We start from the raw sequence: 21,367 nt of genomic DNA on the forward strand, positions 1-21,367 counted from the left end.
GGTGCTCTTTTCACTGCCTCTCTTTGCACGGCACTAAAATTAATGCTGAAAATGAGACTTTGCTTGAAAATAATCTATCATTTGATTATCACTTTAATGCAGGCAGCCCGGGGAACATCTGCCTCTGCCAGGCTGTGTCTCCTTCTGCTGATGTGGGGAATTGCTGGGAAGGGCTGCTGGGGAAACTGGAAGAAAGCCAAACCACTGGCAAATGCCTTGGTGGTGGCTGTGAGGAGGAGGAGGATGAGGAGGAAGAGGATGGGAGGGGACCTTTGCACCAGAGCCCCACTGCCCAGTTCACTGCCTCTGCTCCCAGTTGCTCTGTGGTCCAGGGACTCACAAATTAAAATGTTCATCCCCATAACATGGGAAATAAATCTGCCACCACTAGGAGTGCCTGGCTTTGCACTGGGGCAGTGGGCAGCAGCATCTGCCCACGCCTGACCTTACCCCTGCCAGATGCCACCTCCCAGGGCAACCAGGGACAAGGAGAGTGGATGGGAACTGCCCAGCGAGGGAGAATTTCCTCCCTGCCATGCCACAGCCCATGTGCCATGGTAGAATGGGGTCTGCAGCCCCCTTAGGCTCCTCTGCTGCCTTTTGGGAACATCACAGCCCCGGACTTTGAGGCTTTTTTTGGAAAATGTCACCAGCTTGTGATGAGTCAGCCGTGGCTGTGTGCAGCCTGCCCAGTGCTCCGTGCGGGGCGTGGGGCTGTCCCCAAGGGCATTCCCGCTGCTCTTTGCACTCAGATCATCCTGGAGACACGAGAGGCTGTGCTGGCAGCGCTGGGCAGGAGCTGAGCCGGGGGCTGGGCTGCCAGGGCCGTGTTTGGCCAGCTGGAGCCGCAGGGACAGACGGACACATGGGCGCTGCAGCTGCCATCCCCGGCAGAGGCATCTCCAGCTCGCCGGGGATTCTCGGAGCCCGCAGCAAAGGCTGTGCACCCAAATGACTCCCAGTGGAAGGGAAGGGGCTGGGAAAGCACGGGGAGAGCGCTGGAAGCCGGTGCTGCAAGCACGGATGTGTGGGCGGTGTCCAGGTGTGCTGGAAGGGATGATCCAGCCCCGAATAAGGCAGAAACGCCAGAGGCTGCTGATGGACCATCCCCGTGCCTCCAGGACTGGGTGTTTGTGTGATCCTTTTACTCTCCTGACTCTCTCCCAGCTCTGGCACCTGCTATCCGAAATTCCCCTTGCAGCCTCACCATTCCTCATGTGTCCCACGGCACTGAGGAGGGATCCCCTTCCCTGGGGCTGCCCCTCCAGCCCTGGGGACCAAAATCCCTTCCCAGGGGCAGCAGCTGAGCACAGCCTCACATGGAAACACGCAGAGACACATGGCTCACACTGAGCCTGATTTCTCACCATTCCTGGTGCAGCTGTGGCACAGGATGTGTTTGAGCCCAGCTCCCGGTGGTTCCTCGTGCAACCAGCAACTTCCAGCTCTCCAGCTGGGATCAGGCAGGAACACAGTGATGAGCAGCTGGGGGAAGTCTGGCTCAGGTGATTCTCAGCATCTTATGGAGGAGGGATAAAAATCCGAGTGTCCAGGGAAGGAAAATTAAATGAAATTAGCACCTTTTTCTCCTCTGTCCTTTTATCTCCATCACTCCTGTGCCCCTTCTCACTGGAGAGTGCAGGGTTCCCCTTCCTCTGCACAGCCTGAGCTCTGTGGGACCTGCAGGTGCTGAGCGGAGCAGGAGCCTTGTGGGAAAAACGCATCCAATAATTGCTGTGAAAATTCATGTTGCAGTGCACAGACACAAAGGGATGAAAGGAGGCTGCCTTAACATCCTGACATTTCCTCCTCTGTGACTCCTGTCTCAGGCATCCCGAACATCCTCTCGCGGCAGCTTTCGCAGGCAGTTCCCTCAGACAAAGGAAAGGAAATGGGATTTCCAAAACGCCCTGGGACGGCAGAGCTGGTGGTGAAGGGCTCGGAGCAGCGCCCAGGAGCTTCTGGCTGAGATGGGGAGGTGACCAAGGGCCACAGCTCCTTGCTGCCACCTCCCCAGCACCAAAACTCACAGATCCCACTGCGGGAGCACCCTGCCCAGCTGGCAGTGCCCTCTCCCCTTCCCCACAGAGCACCTCTGGCACCACCCAGCTGGGGAGGGGATGCGAGGGCAGAGGCTCTGCACGGTGCCCCCTGAGATCCACCAGATCCACCCCATCCTCCTGTGCAGCCCTCTGTAACCCCAGCCTGTCTGTGCTGAAGATTTCAAGTTGTTCTAAAGGCAGCAAGTTAACAAGATTTGGAAACCAGGTCAGTGGAAGAAGCTCAATTAGCTGCTGAACCGTGGGGACCAGCTCACGTCCTGGCTGCTTTATTGACTCCTCAGATGGGGGTCATTGACACCATTCATGACAGTCTGGCTGGGATGGGGACCTTCCCTGAAGGGACATATCTGGACAGGAAACTTTACAGAAGGCCAAACTCAGTGCAGCCTGAGCCATCCCACCGTGCTGGGCCATAGAATCACCACAGAATTGTAGAATGGCCTGGGCTGGAAGGGATCCTAAAGATCATCCATGGGCAGGGACACCTTCCATTAGCCCAGGTGGCTCAGGGCTCCTTCCAGCCTGGCCTTGGACTCTTCCAGGGATCTGGAAGATCCTGTGCCAGAGCCTACCCACCTTCACAGGGAGGAATTTCTTCCCAATATCTAATCTAACCCTCCTCTAAAGCCACTCCCTCTTGTCCTGTCACTACATGCTCCTGTAAACAGCGTCTCAATCTTTCCTGGATCAGCAGCTCTGCTCCCCCCAGCCCTGCAGGAACCTCCAGGCTCCCACTCCCGCTGCTCCTCCTGCTCTTCCCTGACACCTCAGGGGAGGGGACAGCCAGAGGGGACAGGCAGCAGGGCTGGCAGGGAGCTGGCAGCACCAGCACAGCTCGCTGCTACCTGTCTTGTCATGTCACCAGCAGCAGCTGCTGCAGATAAAGCAGCGAGAGGAGGGGAAGCCAGAGGGGCTCTCTGAGCAGCTCTGCAGCCCCAGCAGTGCAGGGACACAGCGCCTGCCACGCTGCATAACAAACCTCTCTCTTTAGTGGCAGGGCTGAGCTCAGATCCTGCAATCACAGCCTGGGAGGGCAGCACAGTGGGCATGGGGCACAGCCTGGCTCTGCGGGCACCCAGGGAGCAGCCTGGGCATGGCTTTGTTCTGACTGAGAGTGTCTCAGCCACAAAACGGGGCTCAGGGCTTTGGAACCTTGCAGGGATCCTGAGGTGCTGCCAGCAGGGAAGGCTGCTCTGATCCCAAGGGAAGAGCCCTTCTCTGTCCCACAGCCGTGCAGACACCCTCAGCTCCCTTCCCGATCCTGGCACGGGACAGACACCCAGGCTGCCAGGAGAGCCGGGGTGCCAGCCTGGACAGCTGCAGGAGGGAACCTTGGCATTGGAGGAAATCCAGCACAAACCGCATCCCTCTGTCCTGGGACAGCATTTCTGGGGTGCTCAGCTGGACAGCAAACAGCACAGGGCAGCAGTGGCACCCAGGGCTGGGCAGGAGCCCAGCGGCAAGGAGGGACCAGCCAGGGGGCTCAGGGGCTGTGGGCAGGGCAGAGCAGGGCAGGGCAGGGCAGGGCTGGGCTGGGCTGTGGGCAGGACTGAGGGCAGGGCGGGGCAGGGCAGGGCAGGGGGCTGAAAACAGGGCAGCTGGAAGGGCAGGGCAAGGGCAACGCTGGGCTGGGCTGTGGGCAGAACTGAGGGCAGGGTGGGGCAGTGGGCACGACTGCAACCAGAGCAGGGCAGGGCAAAGCTGGGCTGGACTGTGGGCACGACTGCAGCCAGCACAGGACAGGGCAGGGCAGTGGGCAGAGCAAAGCAGGGCAGGGCACTGCCAAGGCTGAGCATCCTTCAGCCGCCTCCGGGTCCGCGCAGGGATCCGTGTCCGCCCCGCCCCGCCCGGCCCCGCCCGGCCCCGCCCGTGTCTCCCCGGCCGGTCGCTGCTCGCGGGCGGTGCCGGGGGTACCGGGGGGTACTGAGGCGGTGCCGGGGGGTACCGGGGCGGTGCCGGGGCGGTGCCGGGGGGTACCGGGGCGGTGCCGCTGGGCCGGGGCGGTGCCGGGGCGGTGCCGGGGCTGTGCCGCTGGGCCGGGGCGGTGCCGGGGCGGTGCTGCCGGGGCGGTGCCGAGGCGGTCCCGGTGCTGCGCGGCCCCGCCGCCGCTCCCAGCCGCTATAAGCGGGCGGCCGCGGCCCCGCTCTGCAGTGTATGGCCGAGCTCCGGCCGGCCCCCGCCGCTCCGCCGGGACCCTCCCCCGGGCTGGGACCCTCCCCCGGGCCCGTCCCGTCCCCTCCCTGCCGGCCGTGACCTTGGCATCCGCCGGCCGCGGGGACAGCGCCGGGGACAGCCGCCGGAGGATGCGTTAGGCGGCGGATCGCACGGGAATATTCTCCTGGGAGAGGGAGAGCGGCAGCCTCCTCCCGCGGCCGGGGAGCAGCAGGAGAAGCGGATTTAAAGAGCATCTTGGCCCCTTTGTTGGGTGAGAAGGACGGGGAAGGAGCGGCAGGATGAGCACCAGCAGTGAGTACGGCGTCCTCTCGCCTTGGCTGAGGGAATGGGGCTGATACCGCACCGAGCTGGCTGGGAGGAATTGGAAAGAAAATGTCATAGCAGCGCTGACAAGCCCAGTGGGATGGATTTTGGGTTATTTTCCTGCTTGCCTGCTTTCTGACAGGCTCTGGCTCGGCCGTGTTTGATGTGGGCTGAGCCGCGGTGCTTATCTCCACGGAGTACTTTTCTTGGCTTGGATTGCTGGGGTTTTGGAGGGCAGAGCATCGACTGAAATGTCGATACGCAACATGGTGAGAGGCAGCCAGGAGCGCTCTGACAGGCACAGCCTCACTTGCTGCTGCCTCTGCCTGGGCAGAAATGGATGCGAGGGGAGGAGGAGAAGGGTGAGGAGAGACCCAGAAACCTGAGCAAAGCACAGGTGCAATCCTGGGGAAAAAAAAAAAACCCAAACCTTCTGCAGCTGGGGATGTGGGTGTTGCTATTGTGCGTGTGAGACAGGGACGGAGGCACTCATGCGCTGTGGATGAATTTCTAAAGAAGCAGAGCTCGGAAATGTGCTGCATAAGATGAGAACTGGCACCAGGCTGCTCACTTTGGATTCTGTGCCCTTGCTGGAAAGTCTGGGAAGATTGATCAGGGCTGAGCAAGTCACAATCAATTTCTTTTTCCTACCTGCCGAGCTGTGTGACAGCTGTGCCCACCTCGCTGGCACGGCTTTGATCCCCGTCTTTAAGTCCCTGGTGAAGGAGTTGGTGTTGAGGGCCACCTGAGGGGCTTCCTCCCGGCCTGACCCCTGCAGGGAAGCCCCCCTGCCCCTGCCGTGGCTCCTGGAGCTGTGTGAGGAGCGGAGCCCTCCCCCAGGCACAGAACAGCAGGGCAGCAACTTCTCCATTGCTCTGGCGTGCTGAGGTTTCTCAATCCGAGGGCTTGGGGTGGTTCCCGAGCAAAACACCGTGAAAAATGCCTTGGCACGCTGCGAGCCAACAGAACAGGTGATTCCAGCTCTGTTGGGCTGTGTCAGAGGCGAGGAAACTTTCCAGGTGCCCTCTGCCCGAGCCACACCTGGGGCAGGAGCGAGCCCCCTCCCGGGGGAGCGGGGCTGGCGCTGCCTGGGTGGGAAACAATAGGGACTGATCCTTTCCGAGCCTGCAGGATGCCTGAAAACAAAGGGTCCTCCCTCTGCTCCTCCGGGGGAGCAGCTCAGCCCTGCTGGCATCACGGGCCTCCCTGGTCAGGTGGGACTGCTGGGCTTCCTCTGAGCCAATTCTGACAAACGCCTGTTGGTTCCTTTTGGGATTCCTTCCCAGCTCTTAATAGCAGCCTGGGCTGCTGCTGGAGATAAGGGCTGTTTATGGCACTGCTGTGTTCCAGCTATCTGATGGTGCTGCACAACTCCCTCAGCTGCAGCCTCCCACACCCAGAGAGGTGCCAGGGCCCCAAACCCTCCTGCTCTGCCCATGGAGGTGCCAGGGATCCAAACCTTCCTGCTCTGCCCATGGAGGTGCCAGGGCCCCAAACCCTGCAGCTCTGCCCATGGAGGTGCCAGGGAGCCAAACCCTGCTGCCTGCCCCAAACCCTGCTGTCTGTCCCCTGCTCTGCCAGGGATCCAAACCCTCCTGCTCTGCCCATGGAGGTGCCAGGGATCCAAACCCCCCTGCTCTGCCCATGGAGGTGCCAGGGATCCAAACCCCCCTGCTATGCCCCCTACTCTGCCCTGCCACACAGGAGAGTCCCCTGGGCACAGCCAGGAGTCCTTGGGAGCTGCTCCTCTGCCCCTGCCCAGCTCTGTGGCCCTGGGCACATCACTCAGCAGTGCCAAACCCTCTTGCTCAGCTTTTTGGGGGGCTTTGCAGTCTTTGCCTAAGCTGCCATTCCCCCATTTTAAGTAGCAACTCTGTGACATCTCCTGGTCACTCAGGGTGTTGGGGGTTGGTGATTTTGGGTCTCTGCAGGTGCCTTGGGACCACCCCAGGGCTGTGCAAACCCTGCTGGGTGCTGGCTCTGTCCTCTTGGGCTCCCATTGCTCTCCCAGCAGCTGGAGTGCTCTGAGCAGGGCTTGGGTGCCCAAATGCTGCTTCACTTGTGTTCCAGCTCACTCTGCGAGCCAGGCTGGGCTGTGGGGCCATCTCTGCCATCAGCTCACTCTGGGACTGCTGTGAACACTGCCAAGGGCTGCCTCACCCAGCTCTGGGCATCCCTCCCCAGCCTGTAGCCCCCCAATCCATCCACGAGGCACAAAACCCAAATCCTGGCAGCCTTGTGTCTGTGCCATCTCTGTTTCACCCCTGTGATGCCCCTGGCACTGCCCTACCATGGCTTTTTTACCCCTCTGCTGGTGGCCAGTGACTCACTGGGGTTTGGTGCCACTTGCCAGAGCTTCCCAGCCCTCCCAGCATGGGCAGATCTGCTGCTTTGATTTTTTTTTTGGCTGTTTTTCCCCCCAGGACAAGGGCTGAAGCAGCCAGATTGTGCACAAATTTATGATGCCCAGGTGTGCCTGTGCCTGCAGGCCTAAAATTTTGGGGCTGGCAAAGCAAGGAGATGCACAGCTGAGGACAGAATGCCACCATCTGATCTGTGAACTCCCACCACTGCTTCCCACTTCGCTGGGTGCATTTTGTTCACGCTTCTCCCCTGCCTGAGGCTGATGTGAGGCAGGAAACCTGTGGCTGTGGGCCATGGCTGGCCCTGAGCCACGCTGCTGAGCAAATCTGAGAGGCCTCCAGGAGCTCTGGGCAGGATTTGCTGGGTTTATCCCTGGAGATGCTCCACGCACAGCGCACAGGAGCCTTGCTCAGGGGACAGGGGGTGGTTTGCACCCCGGATTTGAGTGTCACCATATCATCATCTGTCCCATGAGGAAGGCAAAGCCAGATAGGAACTGTGTGTTTGGGGTGAAGAGATGAAACTACTTGATGTCAGGTGAAAATTCCTGTCCTGAGGCTGCAGAGGAGCTCAGGTGGCCCCGAGGGTGGGAAGGTGGCCTCTGCTCCTGGGCTTGCAGTGATGGGTAGGAGGGCACAGTGCTGGTGTTTACATTCCTTAGGCTATCACTGCCTCTCACTAATTGCTTACAAATGGATCCCTACCTTAGCAAACAGGTCTGTGATGCTGCTTGGCACTTCCATGGGAGCTGGAGCTTGCAGGACAAACCCTTGGCCAAGAGAACATCCCTTAAAATCAGCATCTCCCTGGGAACAGCATGACTGATGCTGTGTTTTGTGCTGAAAGGGTTAAAGCTGCCCCTGCCCCGAGGATTTGAGCCTCTGGAGTGAGTGGGAAGGATCCCTTCTGCTGCTCTGGAGGGAGCCAGCAGGGCTGGGTGCTGCAGGTCCCTGGAGTGCTGGCTGTGAGTCACCCCGTGGGATCTGCACATCATCCATCCCTGCTGGGGTGGCAGGGAGCCTGTGCCAGCCTGGGCACTGCTTTGGGCAGAAACAAGGTGCTCCTGATTGTTCTGGGTGAGGGGCTGTGCCAGCCTGGGCACTGCTTTGGGCAGGATCAAGGTGCCCCTGCTTGTTCTGGCTCCCACCAAGGACATGCCAGCCCCTGTGGGTGCCATCCTGGCCAGCTCTGGGTTGGGCAGGTCTGGATCAGTGTGGCACAGGGTGATGGGGCTGGCTCACACGCCTGGCATCTTCCAGACTCCCTCCTGTCCCCAAGGTGGGAAAAACAAGGCCAGAATCTGATGGCAAACCAGCTCAGGGTGGGCTGAGCCATTTCCCCCCATCCTGGGAGCAGTGGGAGCCTGGTGGAGCACGGAGAGCTCCCGAAGTGGGTTTGGAATGCCAGATGCAAAGTGTCACCCCCATCCCTGGCACCTCTCAAATTCCTGCCCCTGCCCTGAGAGAGGCAAGGCTGGACAGTGGAGCATTTGGGAAGGGAGGTTTCCTGACAGACCCTGGGGGCTGCAGCATGTTTGCCTGGTTATTTTTGTCTTCCCTCAATCATGCTTCTCTCAGATCGTGATCCTCTAAGCGTGATTACCCCGTAATCTGCAGGCACATGTGGGTACAAGGTGTTTACCAGCAAACTCCATTAAGGGCCTGTGTAATTGAAGAGGAATCCCGTGGTGCTGGCCATCTCTGGGAGCTGCAGCCCTGCTCCTGGGCCAGGTGATTCACCAGGTGTCCCCACCCAGCTGGGAGGGTTTCCCGTGGTCACAGATGCAGGGAACCCGGAGGGATCAGCCTGTTGATGCCATGAGCAGGGAGTTTTCCAGAATTTGGGCACCCAGAGGAGCTCCCAGACTCCCTGCCTGCATTTTAGTCCTCTCAGCACCATGACAAACAACCAGACACAAATATTCTCTGTTTTCCTGGGCAGCCTAGCAGAGGCACAATCACCCATTGCATTCTCTTTGCTGCCAGAGAATTCCAATGCCAGGCAGCAGCTCTGTCCCTGGGCTGGTGGATGGGCTCTGTCCTCTCACCCAGGCTCTTTCAAACCCTCTTTCCTGGCAGTTGGCCCTTGGGAGAGCAGGAGCCCTGGAGCCCTGCAGGCCTGTGGAGCGCGTGCTGGAAGGTCAATGGAAGCCACTGAATTCTTCCAAGGGCCTGGCGTGCTCTTCTCAAACAAAAAGCACATTTTCTAATCATCAACTGCCTCTGCTTTAGCAGGACAAGAGCCTTTGGGGTGCCAGCAGGCTGGGCTGGGGACAGGAGTCCATGTGCTGCTGCCTCTGCTGGGAAGGAGGGAGGGAAATCCCACCCAGCTCCAGGCAGACCCTGCAGCCCTGTCGTGCTGGGGCCATCACGAAGCTCTGGGAACACCTCATTTGGTATTTTTAGTTCTGAAATACATCAGAGACTGAGCTGGGAGCGCTGCAGAACCTCCAGAAAGCATCTGGGGGTGGAGTGGTCATGGCAGGAGCTGGGCTGAGGAATGATGGGGAGTTCTGCAGGATGGGGAGGGAATGGGGAGGGAAGGAACAGGTGCCTCAGGCTTGGGGATTGTGGCTGTGGGCAAGGCTGGGAGGGCCTGGAGCAGGGATTGTGGTTGTGCCAAGGCTGGCAGGGTCTGGAGCAGGGATTGTGGCTGTGGGCAAGGCTGGCAGGGTCTGGAGCAGGGATTGTGGTTGTGCCAAGGCTGGCAGGGGACTGGAGCAGGGATTTTGTGCCAAGTCCTCCTGTGCCCAGCACCTCTGGGGTCAGGGGGCTCAGTGCATCCCTGGGGGAGCAGAGCAGCTGGAATGCTGTGCCCCACAGCCCGTGGGCGCTCCTGCTCTCAGGAAAGGGCTGTTTGAGGTTTATCAGGCCCAAAGTGATCTCTCCTCAGCTCACTGGTGCCATTTATTTGCTGGTGGCTCAGGTGTTTGATAGGCCCCAGTTTCTGGGTGCATTTTTCAGCTCAGGTGGAGTTTTGTGGATGCTTTATCAGTATCAGCCATAAGCCCTGGCCTGGGAATTGATGAGCTTTCTGCACTGCCTGGGGCGGGGAGCAGCAAGAAAAAGGAGCTGCTGCTGCTGCTGCTGTGCTTTCCTGAGCCAGCCTGGCTGACCTTCCTTTCTTCTTACCCTTGCTGGCCTGGCAGGGCCTGCAGAGCCCCAAGGATCATCTGTTTTTCCTGTTCATGGACATTTTTACTCCACTTCCATTTTGAATCAGCTTCTTCCTGAGCCTTGGGGAAGGCTCAGAGCTGGGGAATCCTTTGTGGGAAGGTTTCTCTGGGGAGCAGGTGCTCGAGGTTTGAAGCCATCCCTTGGCTTCTGGTTTTTCTTGGCAACAAGTGGCACATTTGGAGAGCTGGGGGGCAGGAGAAGCTTTGCTGGTGCCAATGCCAGCCTCAAAACCCCTTCCTCAACCCAGGCTGAGTTTGAGCTCCATGGTTTGACCTGTCCTCAGAGCAGGGAGCTGTGTGACTGTTGCCCAGGAGGATTCCAAGCCCCCTGCCAGGCCCTGTGGAGCAGCCCCCCTCAGAAACACCTCACTTGTGAGAGCACCTTGCCTGTCCTTCCCAACATCCCAGCTGTGCTGTGCTGCCAGCCCTTTTTGGAATATTTTGGGGGGATTTTTTTTTTTTTGGAATTTTTTTTTATTTTTTTTAATTTTTGGGGGGATTTTTAAATTTTTTTTTATTTTTTTTTATATTTTTAAATTTTTTTGGGAATTTTTTTATTATTTTTGGAATTTTTTTATTTTTTTATTTTTAATTTTGTGGGGTCTTTTTGGAATTTTTTGGAATTTTTTTCTTTTTCTTTTTTTTTTTTAGTTTTTCTGGATTTTTTTCTGGATTTTTTTAAAACTATTTTTGGGGTTTATTGTTTGGTTTGGTTTGGTCTTTTTTTTTTTGTTTTTTTGGAATTTCAGGATGGCCAGGGCTGGAAGGGACCTCCAAGCTCTTGTTGCAGCACCCCCTGGCATGGCAGGGACGCCTTCCACAGAGCTGGGTGCTCCAGGCCCTGCCCAAGCTGGCCTTGGACACTTCCAGGGATTGCTCTGGCTGCAGAATGGGAGCTATTTCTGAACCCCCTTGGGGACTGGGTGGGTCTGTGCCTGGCTCAGAGGCACTTGCTGGGACATGTGGGGCTCTCCCAGTGCCAGCTGCTCCCAGGGCAGCCACAGAGGCTCCCACAGGGTGGGTGGGTGGGTGGCCCAGGGTGGCTTTGCTGCACCCCCTGAGCAAAGCCCTCAAAGCTTCAGAGGAGCAGGGGGAGCAAAGCTGAGTGTGGAGCCCCTTCCTGAGGCACAGCAGGAGCTGCAGCCCCTGCAGGGCCCCCTGTGCCCACACCTGGCTGGCACTGGGGGCACTGTACCCTCACCTGGCTGGCACTGGGGTCACTGTGCCCTCACCTGGCTGGCACTGTGGGCATCCTTCCCCCGTGGCACACATGTGCCAGCCTGCTTTAGGCTCTTGCCAGGCTGTGCCAGGGTGCAGGTGGCACGGGTGGGGTGTCCTTGGGGTTTGTGGCCAGGCTTTGGGACAGAGGGGGATGGCAGCTATTCCACAGGGAATAACCAGATTGAGGGGGGCAAAGAGGGGATTGTGGGGTTGATGCAGTGCCTGTGGGCATCAGGGAGCCCTTGGTCCTTCTGTCTGTCTGTCCAGGCTGTGCCTATGGGCATCAGGGAGACCTTGGTCCTTCTGTCTGTCCAGGCTGTGCCTGTGGGCATCAGGGTGACCTTAGTTCTGTCCTTCTGTCTGTCCAGGCTGTGCCTATGGGCATCAGGGAGCCCTTGGTCCTGTCTGTCTGTCTGTCCAGGCTGTGCCTGTGAGCATCAGGGTGACCTTAGTTCTGTCCATCTGTCTGTCCAGGCTGTGCCTATGGGCATCAGGGAGCCAGCCCTTGGTTCTGTCTGTCTGTCTGTCCAGGCTGTGCCTATGGGCATCAGGGACCCCTTGGTCTTGTCTGTCTGTCTGTCCAGGCTGTGCCTGTGGGCATCAGGGTGACCTTGGTCCTGTCTGTCTGTCCAGGCTGTGCCTATGGGCATCAGGGAGCCAGCTCTTGGTCCTGTCTGTCTGTCTGTCTGTCCAGGCTGTGCCTGTGGGCATCAGGGTGACCTTGGTCCTGTCTGTCTGTCCAGGCTGTGCCTATGGGCATCAGGGAGCCAGCTCTTGGTCCTGTCTGTCTGTCTGTCTGTCCAAGCTGTGTCTTTGGAGGCAGTTTGGGTGGAATTTCCCCCACCTTTTGACCATGAGCCAAAGAGCTGAGCAGTTCCAGGTGTGTGGGCACACAGGGAGAGCTCAGCCCCTCTCAGCAAGGCCATCCCTGGTCTGCTGGCAGCTGCTGCATGATCCCAGCTTGGAGCATTTGATCAGGGAGCAAAACCATCCCTCCATCCATCCCCAGAGCCCTTGCACTGGTGTCCCACCAGGAGAGGAGAGGGCTGGGCTGATCCTTCCCCTCTGCAAAAGGAGGAGCTGGATGAGCTGCTGAGGGCTTGAGTGTGGATGTTCTCCCCTCCCCTGAGGGATTCAGTGTGGATGTTCTCCCCTCCCCTGCTTTTCACAAAACAGAAAAAAAGCCAAGGCAGTGCCTGTGTGGTGAGTTATGTGCTGATGACTCCTCCTGATGGGCTCCATATAAAATCCCCTGCCTCCCTGAGGATGCTCCCCGTTGAAAGCTTTTATGGCATCTTAAAAATAGCCCCAGAGGGGGAGAGAGCCAGAAGATGGATAGGTAGGTGGATCCCTAATAAGGAGAGGAGAGGAAACAGCTCGGGAGGGAATGGAAAGACTCTGGCGCACGGCATGTGAGCGGCTGCTGAGGGAGGGGATGGGGTGGCCACGCTGAGCTGCTGCCCAGCAGGAGCAGGAAACCCTATAAAAAACCTGCCTGGGGGATCTGTGCCTTGCACGTGCTGGGGACAGGGCTGGGCTGAGCAGCAGCTCGGGCCGTGGCTCCCCCAGGCTCTCCCTGCATTCTACAAGTAGCTGTTAAAAATAATCCCTGCCTTGGCCAGCTGCAGCTGCTGCTCCTGTGTCATCCCCAAAAAGAGTGCTCGTCCCCAAACTTCTCAGCCCAAACTGCTCAGCCCTGCTCCTCCCCTCCCTGCAGGCTGCAGCTGAGGGATGGGATCACTCCTGCATCTCCCTGAGGTGCTTTTGCCACCTGGGCTGGGACCCTGAGGTGCCCTTTGCCACCTGAGGTGCCCTAGGGAAGGACCCTGAGGTGCTTTTCCCACCTGGGCTGTGCTCTGGGAGAGGTACTGAGACCCTGAGGTGCCCTTTTCCCCCCTGGGCTGGGACCCTGAGGTGCCTTTTTCCCCCTGTGCTGGGACCCTGAGGTGCCTTTCCCCCGGGCTGTGCCCTGGGGAAGGTGCTGGCAGCTGCCTGGCTCTGTGCCCCTGGCAGTTCGTGGTGCCCAGGGTGGTGGCACTGGCAGGGGGCTCAGCAAGGAGGGCACAGGCGCCAGGGGCTGGCAGGAGTGGCCTGCAGGGGGACAGTCCCGCTCTGCACTGCCAGCACAGCGGCTCCCTGCAGGGCAGGAGGCTCCAGGCCCTTTGCTGAGCTTGTGGCAGCTCTTCCCCAGCACTCAGGGAGGATTTTCCAGAGTGTCTCCAAGAAATGCTAATTGCTTTGGCTTCCCTCGGTACAGCACAGCCACTGGGCACAAAGGGCTCTTAGTCAGCTGAGAGATCTGCCAGATCCTTGCTCTGGATCCCCTGGAGAGCTGCTGGGCTCTGCTGTGGCCATGCTGGTCCCCACACCCCCTCTTGTCCCCAGCCTGTCCCAATATCGGGTGGCACGAGGCACCGTGAGCTCTCTTTGGGGTGTGGAACCCCCCAGCCTCAGCCCCTGGCAGGCTCAGCGTGCTCAGATGCTCCCCTTGGGCTGCAGGAAGCGTGGCTGGAGGGGTCACAGGAGTTTCCCATCCTGGGGATGGGGCAGGAGCCATCAGCTGAACGCCTGGGGTGCCCCTGCCCAGCTCTGCCCCTGGCAGGACAAGCCCTGTACAGGAGCCTTGCTTTGGTGCAGGCAGCTGGGAAACTCTCCCTGGCTTTGCCCCCACTCCAACTGCAGGGAAAAAATGCTGCTAACGAGGCTCCTGTGTCACAGCCACCAGCCTGTCACATCCAGCCCATCTCCCTTTGCTTTTTTTGCCTTCTTTATCCTTTTTTTCCCTCCCTCAGCTAGACAGGAAGCCAGGGAAGCAGAGGCTGTGCAGGGTTGGCAGTGCCCATCTCCAGGGAATAGTGGAGCTGCAGAGACCCTGCCTGGTGCTGGGGGTGGCTCTGAGGCAGCAGCACCTCCTGGCTGGAGTGTCCATCCTCCTCCTCACCTGCAGGGCTGCACCCTGCTCTGGGCTCCCAGCGCTGGGATTGTCCAGCCTGGAGGAGAGGAGCTCTGGGATCACCCAGCTGTGGCCTTCCAGTTCCTGGGGAGATGTGGAGAGAGGATTTACCAGGGGTGGAGTGGCAGCATGCAGGGCATGGCTTCCCACTGCCAGGGAGTGAGGTTAGGTGGGATGTTGGGATGAAATCCCTCCCTGGGAGGGTGGGCAGGCCCTGCATCCCTGGCAGTGCCCAAGGCCAGGCTGGACAGGGCTTGGTGACACCTGGGACAGTGCAAGGTGTCCCTGCCATGGCTGGGGGTGGAATGAGATGAGCTTTAAGGTATCTTCCCATCCAAACCATTCCATGATTCTACCCCTGGTCCCTGCTCCCACCTTGGCTGGGAGCATCCCCTGGGTGTCCAGAGGGAGGCCTGGCCCTGGATGGGGACACCTGGATGGGGACACCTGGATGGGGATACTGCAGCTGGCCCAGGATGGGGACACCTGGATGGGGACACCAGGATGGGGACACCTGGATGGGGGCACTGCAGCTGGCCCAGGATGGGGACACCTGGATGGGGACACCTGCAGCTGGCCAGGATGGGGACACCTGGATGGGGACACCTGCAGCTGGCCAGGATGGAGACACCTGGATGGGGACACCTGGATGGGGACACCAGGATGGGAGACACTATGGGGACACTGCAGCTGGCCAGGATGGGGACCCTGCAGCGGTCCCAGCCCTCTCTGCCTCCTGGGCTGCTCAGGTGGCAGCAAGGCTCCGGTTTGGGACAATTCTGTTCCCTGGCAGGCGGGTTTTGGCTCACTTTACCAAAAGCACATCAAAGCCCGCGCTCATTTTCCCCCTCGCTGAAAGGGGACTTGTTCCCGGAAAGTGCCAGCTCTGCCGGGCCCATTGATTGCCCGTTAATTGTCGCTAATGAGGAGCCGGTGAAGTGGCATCCAGAGGCTCTTGGGGACAGACTGTCGCTTCGGCTTGGGAGGGACAGCTCAGCGGGGAAGGCAGCGTGGCTGAGCTGAGCTGAGCTGCGTGAATGGCTTTGTTAACGAGGAATGCTCCAGTTCCTGTGCCCGCAGCTCGGGTGCACAGGGGCTCTGGTGCTCCCCTGGCCACAGATGGGTTTATTTCCACGTGGAGAGTGGGATGGAGAGGGCTAAACCCACCCATGTTTTAAGTGATGCCTTAAGTTTGAGCTTTCCTATTTCCCAGACTCAGTACTGTGTTAGTTTATAACTCTGCACTCCATATCAGGTGTCAGCAGGTTCTCCTCACAGCTCAGTCCCACAGAACAATCCTTTTCCAGCCCCAGGACCAAGGACACCGCTGCAGCTTCAGCCCAAAAGTGCAAACAACAGGGAATGGAGGGGAGCAACCTGGGAGGGTGGGACTGCATCACCTGGAGCTGGAATTGGACAATGAAGCCAGCATGGAAATGGACCCAAACTTATCAAAGTGTGAGAACTCGTGGCCAGGATCCATCTGGGGTGGAGCCACGGCCGGGCTCTGGCACTGCCCAAGGTGGATCCTGTGAAGGGCTTTTAATAAATCCCACATTTATTCCTTTACCAGTCCAGCCTCTGTTCTAGGCAGCCTCTGAAGGCACCAGCAGGACTCAATCTGTGCCCAGGAGCAGCAGGAGCTGTGCCAGGGCTTGGCCTATGGCAGGCAGACCCTTGTTCCCCAGCCCCATGAAAGGCACCAAAGGCTCTCAGCAGAGCCAGCCCTGCCTGCCCAGGGCTCCCCCTGCATTCTGAGCTGGGGAGCCCCAGTGTGGGCAGGAGGAGAGGAGGGAGCTGGGGGTGCTCAGCCTGGAGGAAAGGAGACTCAGGGGTGCCCTCATCACTCTCTGCAGCTCCTGAAAGGTGCCTGTGCTCAGCTGGGGCTGGGCTCTGTCTCCTGACAGAGCCAGGGGACACAGCCTCAAGCTGCACCAAGGCTTGGATATTAGGCTGGATATCAGGAAAAAGTGTTTTACACAAAGAGTGATAAAAGTTCTGGAATGGCTGCCCGGGGAGGTGGTGGAGTCCCCATCCCTGGGGGTGTTTAACAAAGCCTGGATGTGGCACTGGGTGCCAGGGTTCAGTTGAGGGGTTGGGGCTGGGTTGGACTCGATGAGCTTGAAGGTCTCTCCCAAGCCTGTCATTTCTGTGTCATTTCTGTGTCATTTCTGTGTGATTTCAGGAGTTTTGGGACCAGGGAGGTGGTGGAGTCCCCATCCCTGGGTGTGTTTAACAAAGCCTGGATGTGGCACTGGGTGCCAGGGTTGAGCTGAGGGGTTGGGGCTGGCTCAATGATCTTGAAGGTCTCTTCCAACCCAGTGATTTCTGTGTGTGATTCTGTGATTTTTGTGTGATTCCCTGTGTGATTCTGTGATTGTGTGTGATCCTGGGAATTCTGTGATTCCATCTGTGCCAAGCCCTGGTGTGCCTGGGGGGTTCACTGTTCCAGATGTGCCTGTCCTGCCACATCCCTGCCCTCCCCAGCCAGGTGTGGCCCTGCCCTGTTGGCCCCTCCTGCTGGGCACCCCCAGGTCCCCCAGCTGAGGCTCAGGATGGGGCTGGGGGTGTGGATTCCCCTTGGGAGGGTCACACTGGTGCAGAGCTGTGCTTTTACTTGTGGAGACTCCTCTCCCACTGCAGCAGCTCCCTGGGTGCCCATCCCTGCCCCAGCAGCTCCTTGGCACCTGTGCCACTCACCTCAGTGGCTCCTTTTATCTCCTCTGTGCTAAAATGGCTGAGCTGCCTCACCAGTCCCTTCTCTGGGTATTTTCTCTGTTTTTCTGCCGTTCCTGCCGGGTTTCCATGTACCTGTGACCTCCTCCAGCTCTCTGGGTGCCCGTTCTTGTTCTCACAGCAAGAGGCTGTGTCTGATTCCTGCTCAGCTGCAGGCAGGGCTGCTCTGCAGAGGGGATCTTCCCTCTGGATTTGTTATTTCTTTAGGATAAACAGCCAAGTGGGATGTTATTTTCCATTCCTGCTGAGAGAGGTTGGAGCTGCTGCTTTCTGACCCATCCCTGACGTCTGGTTTTGGATTCTCTGCCTCTGAAGTGGGGAGGAGAAGCAAGAGTGGAGAGTGTGGATGTGTTCTTGCTGTACAAGGGATTGGTGGCTGCACCTCTGCCTCCCACTCTGGCCCTGCTCTGGGGTTCAGGGGAGCCCTGAGTCATGCATGAATTATCCTGGACTCAGTTTTCCCCTGGTCCAGGCTCCTTTCACACCCAGCCACTGCTGTGGATTTGGGACTGGTTATTGTTTGTGTTCTGACCCCTAAAATGCCTTTCAGGGGGCTCAGGCAGCCCTGCTCCACTTGGGAAGCAGCAGGACAAAGAGCTGGCACGGCTGGGCTGAGAAATGTGCCTGGGCCCAAAAACTGGGGCAGAGAGGGAGAGCCCAGAGCTGCTGTGATGTGTGTGCTGTGCTGTGCCCCAAAACTGAGCCAGCCCTGTGTGCTGGGACAGGGGCAGGTGCTGGATCACCTGATCCATCATCCATCCCTCCATCCATCCCTCCATCCATCCCTCCATCCATCCCTCCATCCATCCCTCCATCATCCATCATCCCTCCATCATCCCTCCATCATCCCTCCATCATCCCTCATCCATCCCTCCATCCATCCATCATCCATCCATCCCTCCATCATCCCTCATCCATCCATCCATCCATCCATCCATCCATCCATCCATCCATCCATCCATCCATCCATCCATCCATCATCCCTCATCCATCCATCCATCCATCCATCCATCCATCCATTATCCTCTCATCCATCCATCCATCCATCCATCCATCCATCCATCCATCCATCCATCCATCCATCCATCCATCCCTCCATCATCCATCCATTATCCTCTCATCCATCCTCCATCCCTCCATCCATTATCCCTCATCCATCCATCCATCATCCCTCCATCCCCCAGGGTCCCTGAGCTGCCCCAGGCTCCTCAGGGGTCTCTGGCACTGTCCCCTCCTGTCCCAGTCCCACTGGCAGGGGACAGGCCCTGTCCTGGAGGGATCCTCTGCTGGGACAGTCAGGAGCTGTCCCAGTGGTGCACCCAGAGGGTGGCTGTGTGAAGCTCATCCCAAGGGGAGCAGCCTCCACCCTCCACCCCAGCTGATTTCCCTCCCCATGGCTCTCTCCTGCCCCATTTTTGCTCCGTGGTTTTTTGCCTTTCCTGCCTTTTTTTTTTTCCTTCCACCCTTTCCCCACCTTCCTTTTCTCTTCCCTCCGCTGTTTCTCTGCTGGCAGCTTTGTTCTGCTGGCTGTGTACTGGGGTTGCCATGGTGACTGCCAGAGCATCTCTGCATCCCCAGCAGTGCTCCTGTGCCCAGCCTGGCCATGGCAGGGACAGGGCACACCCTCCTGCCCCTCCCAGGGACGGCATTCCCTGGGGACATCCCTGTGGCCATCTGGGCAGAGGAGGGGACAGCGCAGGGTGGCCCTGAGCAGCTCAGGGAAGGGCTGGGGTGCAGGGCTGGCTGCGTGGCACAGCTTCACTGCTGCCACAAACATGCCAATAAAACCTTCAGTAAATATTTTTTTAATGAGCAAACACCAGTTGAGGAAAACAGAGGAGCTGCTGCAGCCCAGGGAGTCCCTGGGGTGTGGAGGCAGAGCTGCTTGTGGCTTTCTGGTGGCGATTTGCAGATGACAATATCTCCTTGCAGTGTGTGTCAGAATTGCTGGGCCCCTTTCAGGAGATAATTAGGTTGATGTGTTATTAGCTGATTACTGGGGAAACATACATTTACTGAGGATTTATTCTGCAACCAGCATTAATCTCCTGTATAGCTGCTAAACCTCCATAAATAATCTGATTTTGATAATCAATTGCTACTGCAAGTTCCCCTATAAATCTCAATTAAACGCACATTTAACAGGCATCAAGTTGCCAAATTTGCCTGTGCCTGTGTGCTGCTGCTTGCCTGGGGCAGATGTCAGGGGCTGGGCAGGCTCAGCTCTGCTTTTCAGAGAGCCTGAAAGCAGAGTGGGGTTTGCCAAGGCAGAGCATCCCAGAACAGCCCTGGGTTCCCACCTAGGGAGCCCAGCCCAGCCCATCTCAGCTCCCTGATGGGAGCTGGGCCTGGCTCTGCTGGGCTGGACCCAGGGCAGCAGGAGGGGACCCTGCCCTGGGCCATCCCAGCCAGGGGGACACGACTGCCACATCCCCCCTGGGGCTTTCAGCAGTGCTTTCCTGGGCTGGAAATTGAGAAACTGAGCCTGCCTTGGGCTGGGAGCAGTCCTGGCCCCCCTGGGCCACTGTGGTGCCTTGTGCAGCCTTAGTGCAGGTGCACAGAGGGTGGGGACACCCTGCAGGGAGAGGTGACCAGCAGGACAAGGTGCCACCAGCTTGCTTTGGAGTGGAAGGAGATTCCAGCCATTAACTGGGCTCTGATTGCTGTTGGGGCAATTTTATTTTAATTTATTTTATTTTAATTTATTTTATTTTAATTTATTTTATTTTAATTTATTTTAATTTAATTTATTTTAATTTCATTTATTTCAATTTCATTTATTTTATTATTTTATTTAATTTATTTTAATTTTTAGTTTTTGTTTATTTTGCTTTTATTTTATTATTTTATTTTAATTTTTATTTTATTTTATTTTGTTCATTTTATTTTATTTTTTATTTTATTTATTTTATTACTTTTATTATTCTATTTATTTTATTTATTTTATTTTTTATTTTATTTACTTTAATTTTATTTATTGTATTACTTTTTTAAAAAATTCTATTTATTTCAAGTAAAGTTTTATTTAAATCGTATTTATTTTAAAATTGTATTTTATTTTTTTATTGTATTTTTTATGTATGTATTACATATTCACTGATTTATTTCATCTCCTTGTTTTTGCCCCAAGTGCCCACTCCATCCTGCTGTGTCCCTGGCACGGGGTTTTTGGGGTTGCTCTGTGGTAGGGGACTGCAGGAGTGGATTTCATCTCTTCCAGCCCCATAATGTGCAGGAGTTTGGCTCAGGAGGGCTCCAGGGGGATGTGGCAGTGCCAGGGGGGCCCTGAGGGGATGTGGCAGTGCAGGGGGGCTCCAGGGGATGTGGCAGTGCCAGGGGGGCCCTGAGGGGATGTGGCAGTGCAGGGGGGCTCCAGGGGATGTGGCAGTGCCCTCTGAGGGGATGTGGCAGTGCCAGAGGGCACTGAGGGGATGTGGCAGTGCCAGGGGGCTCCAGGGGATGTGGCAGTGCCCTCTGAGGGGATGTGGCAGTGCCAGGGGGCTCCAGGGGATGTGGCAGTGCCCTCTGAGGGGATGTGGCAGTGCCAGAGGGCTCCAGGGGGATGTGGCAGTGCCCTCTGAGGGGACGTGGCAGTGCCAGAGGGCTCCAGGGGGATGTGGCAGTGCCCTCTGAGGGGATGTGGCAGTGCCAGGGGGGCCCTGAGGGGATGTGGCAGTGCCCTCTGAGGGGATGTGGCAGTGCCAGGGGGCTCCAGGGGATGTGGCAGTGCCCTCTGAGGGGATGTGGCAGTGCCAGGGGGCTCCAGGGGATGTGGCAGTGCCAGGGGGGCCCTGAGGGGATGTGGCAGTGCCCTCTGAGGGGATGTGGCAGTGCCAGGGGGCTCCAGGGGATGTGGCAGTGCCAGGGGGCCCTGAGGGGATGTGGCAGTGCCAGGGGGCCCTGAGGGGATGTGGCAGTGCCAGGGGGCTCCAGGGGATGTGGCAGTGCCCTCTGAGGGGATGTGGCAGTGCCCTCTGAGGGGATGTAGCAGTGCCAGGGGGCTCTGAGGGGATGTGGCAGTGCCCTCTGAGGGGATGTGGCAGTGCCCGGGGGCTCCAGGGGATGTGGCAGTGCCCTCTGAGGGGATGTGGCAGTGCCAGGGGGCTCCAGGGGATGTGGCAGTGCCAGGGGGCTCCAGGGGATGTGGCAGTGCCAGGGGGCTCCAGGGGATGTGGCAGTGCCTCCCTGGGTCTGACAGAGCCCCCAGCTGTCCCAGCCAGCTCCTCCCAGGCTCTGGGAGCCCTTGCAGGAATCAGGACCAGCCCGGGGAGCTCCTGCTGCAGTTCTGCCCCCAGCCCCGAGCCGCAACTCATGCCCTGGAATGGGACTGCCTGGGCGCTGCTGCTCGGCGCTGGTGGCATTGAGAGGGCTCTGTAA

At 58.1% G+C, this 21,367-nt stretch overlaps 1 protein-coding gene across 6 annotated transcripts in view; it reads left to right on the plus strand.

Moving 5' to 3' along the window:
* The first annotated feature begins 4,167 nt into the window (after positions 1–4,167).
* Positions 4,168–21,367, plus strand: part of ABLIM3 (actin binding LIM protein family member 3) — a 46,770-nt gene continuing 29,570 nt past the window's right edge. For 2 of the 6 annotated variants that reach the window (XR_008508639.1, XR_008508640.1), the window contains exon 1: positions 4,170–4,529. Coding sequence is in view for 1 of the 6 variants with exons in the window: in XM_054516452.1 (XP_054372427.1) it covers positions 4,517–4,529 (13 nt within the window). In the remaining 5 variants the exon portion in view is untranslated. Of the gene's footprint in view, positions 4,530–21,367 lie in introns of all 6 variants that reach the window. The other 4 variants (XR_008508638.1, XM_054516452.1, XR_008508641.1 and 1 more) reach the window with 3 other exon arrangements.

This window comes from Molothrus ater, chromosome 15, assembly GCF_012460135.2.
Source record: "Molothrus ater isolate BHLD 08-10-18 breed brown headed cowbird chromosome 15, BPBGC_Mater_1.1, whole genome shotgun sequence".
Lineage (NCBI taxonomy): Eukaryota > Metazoa > Chordata > Aves > Passeriformes > Icteridae > Molothrus > Molothrus ater.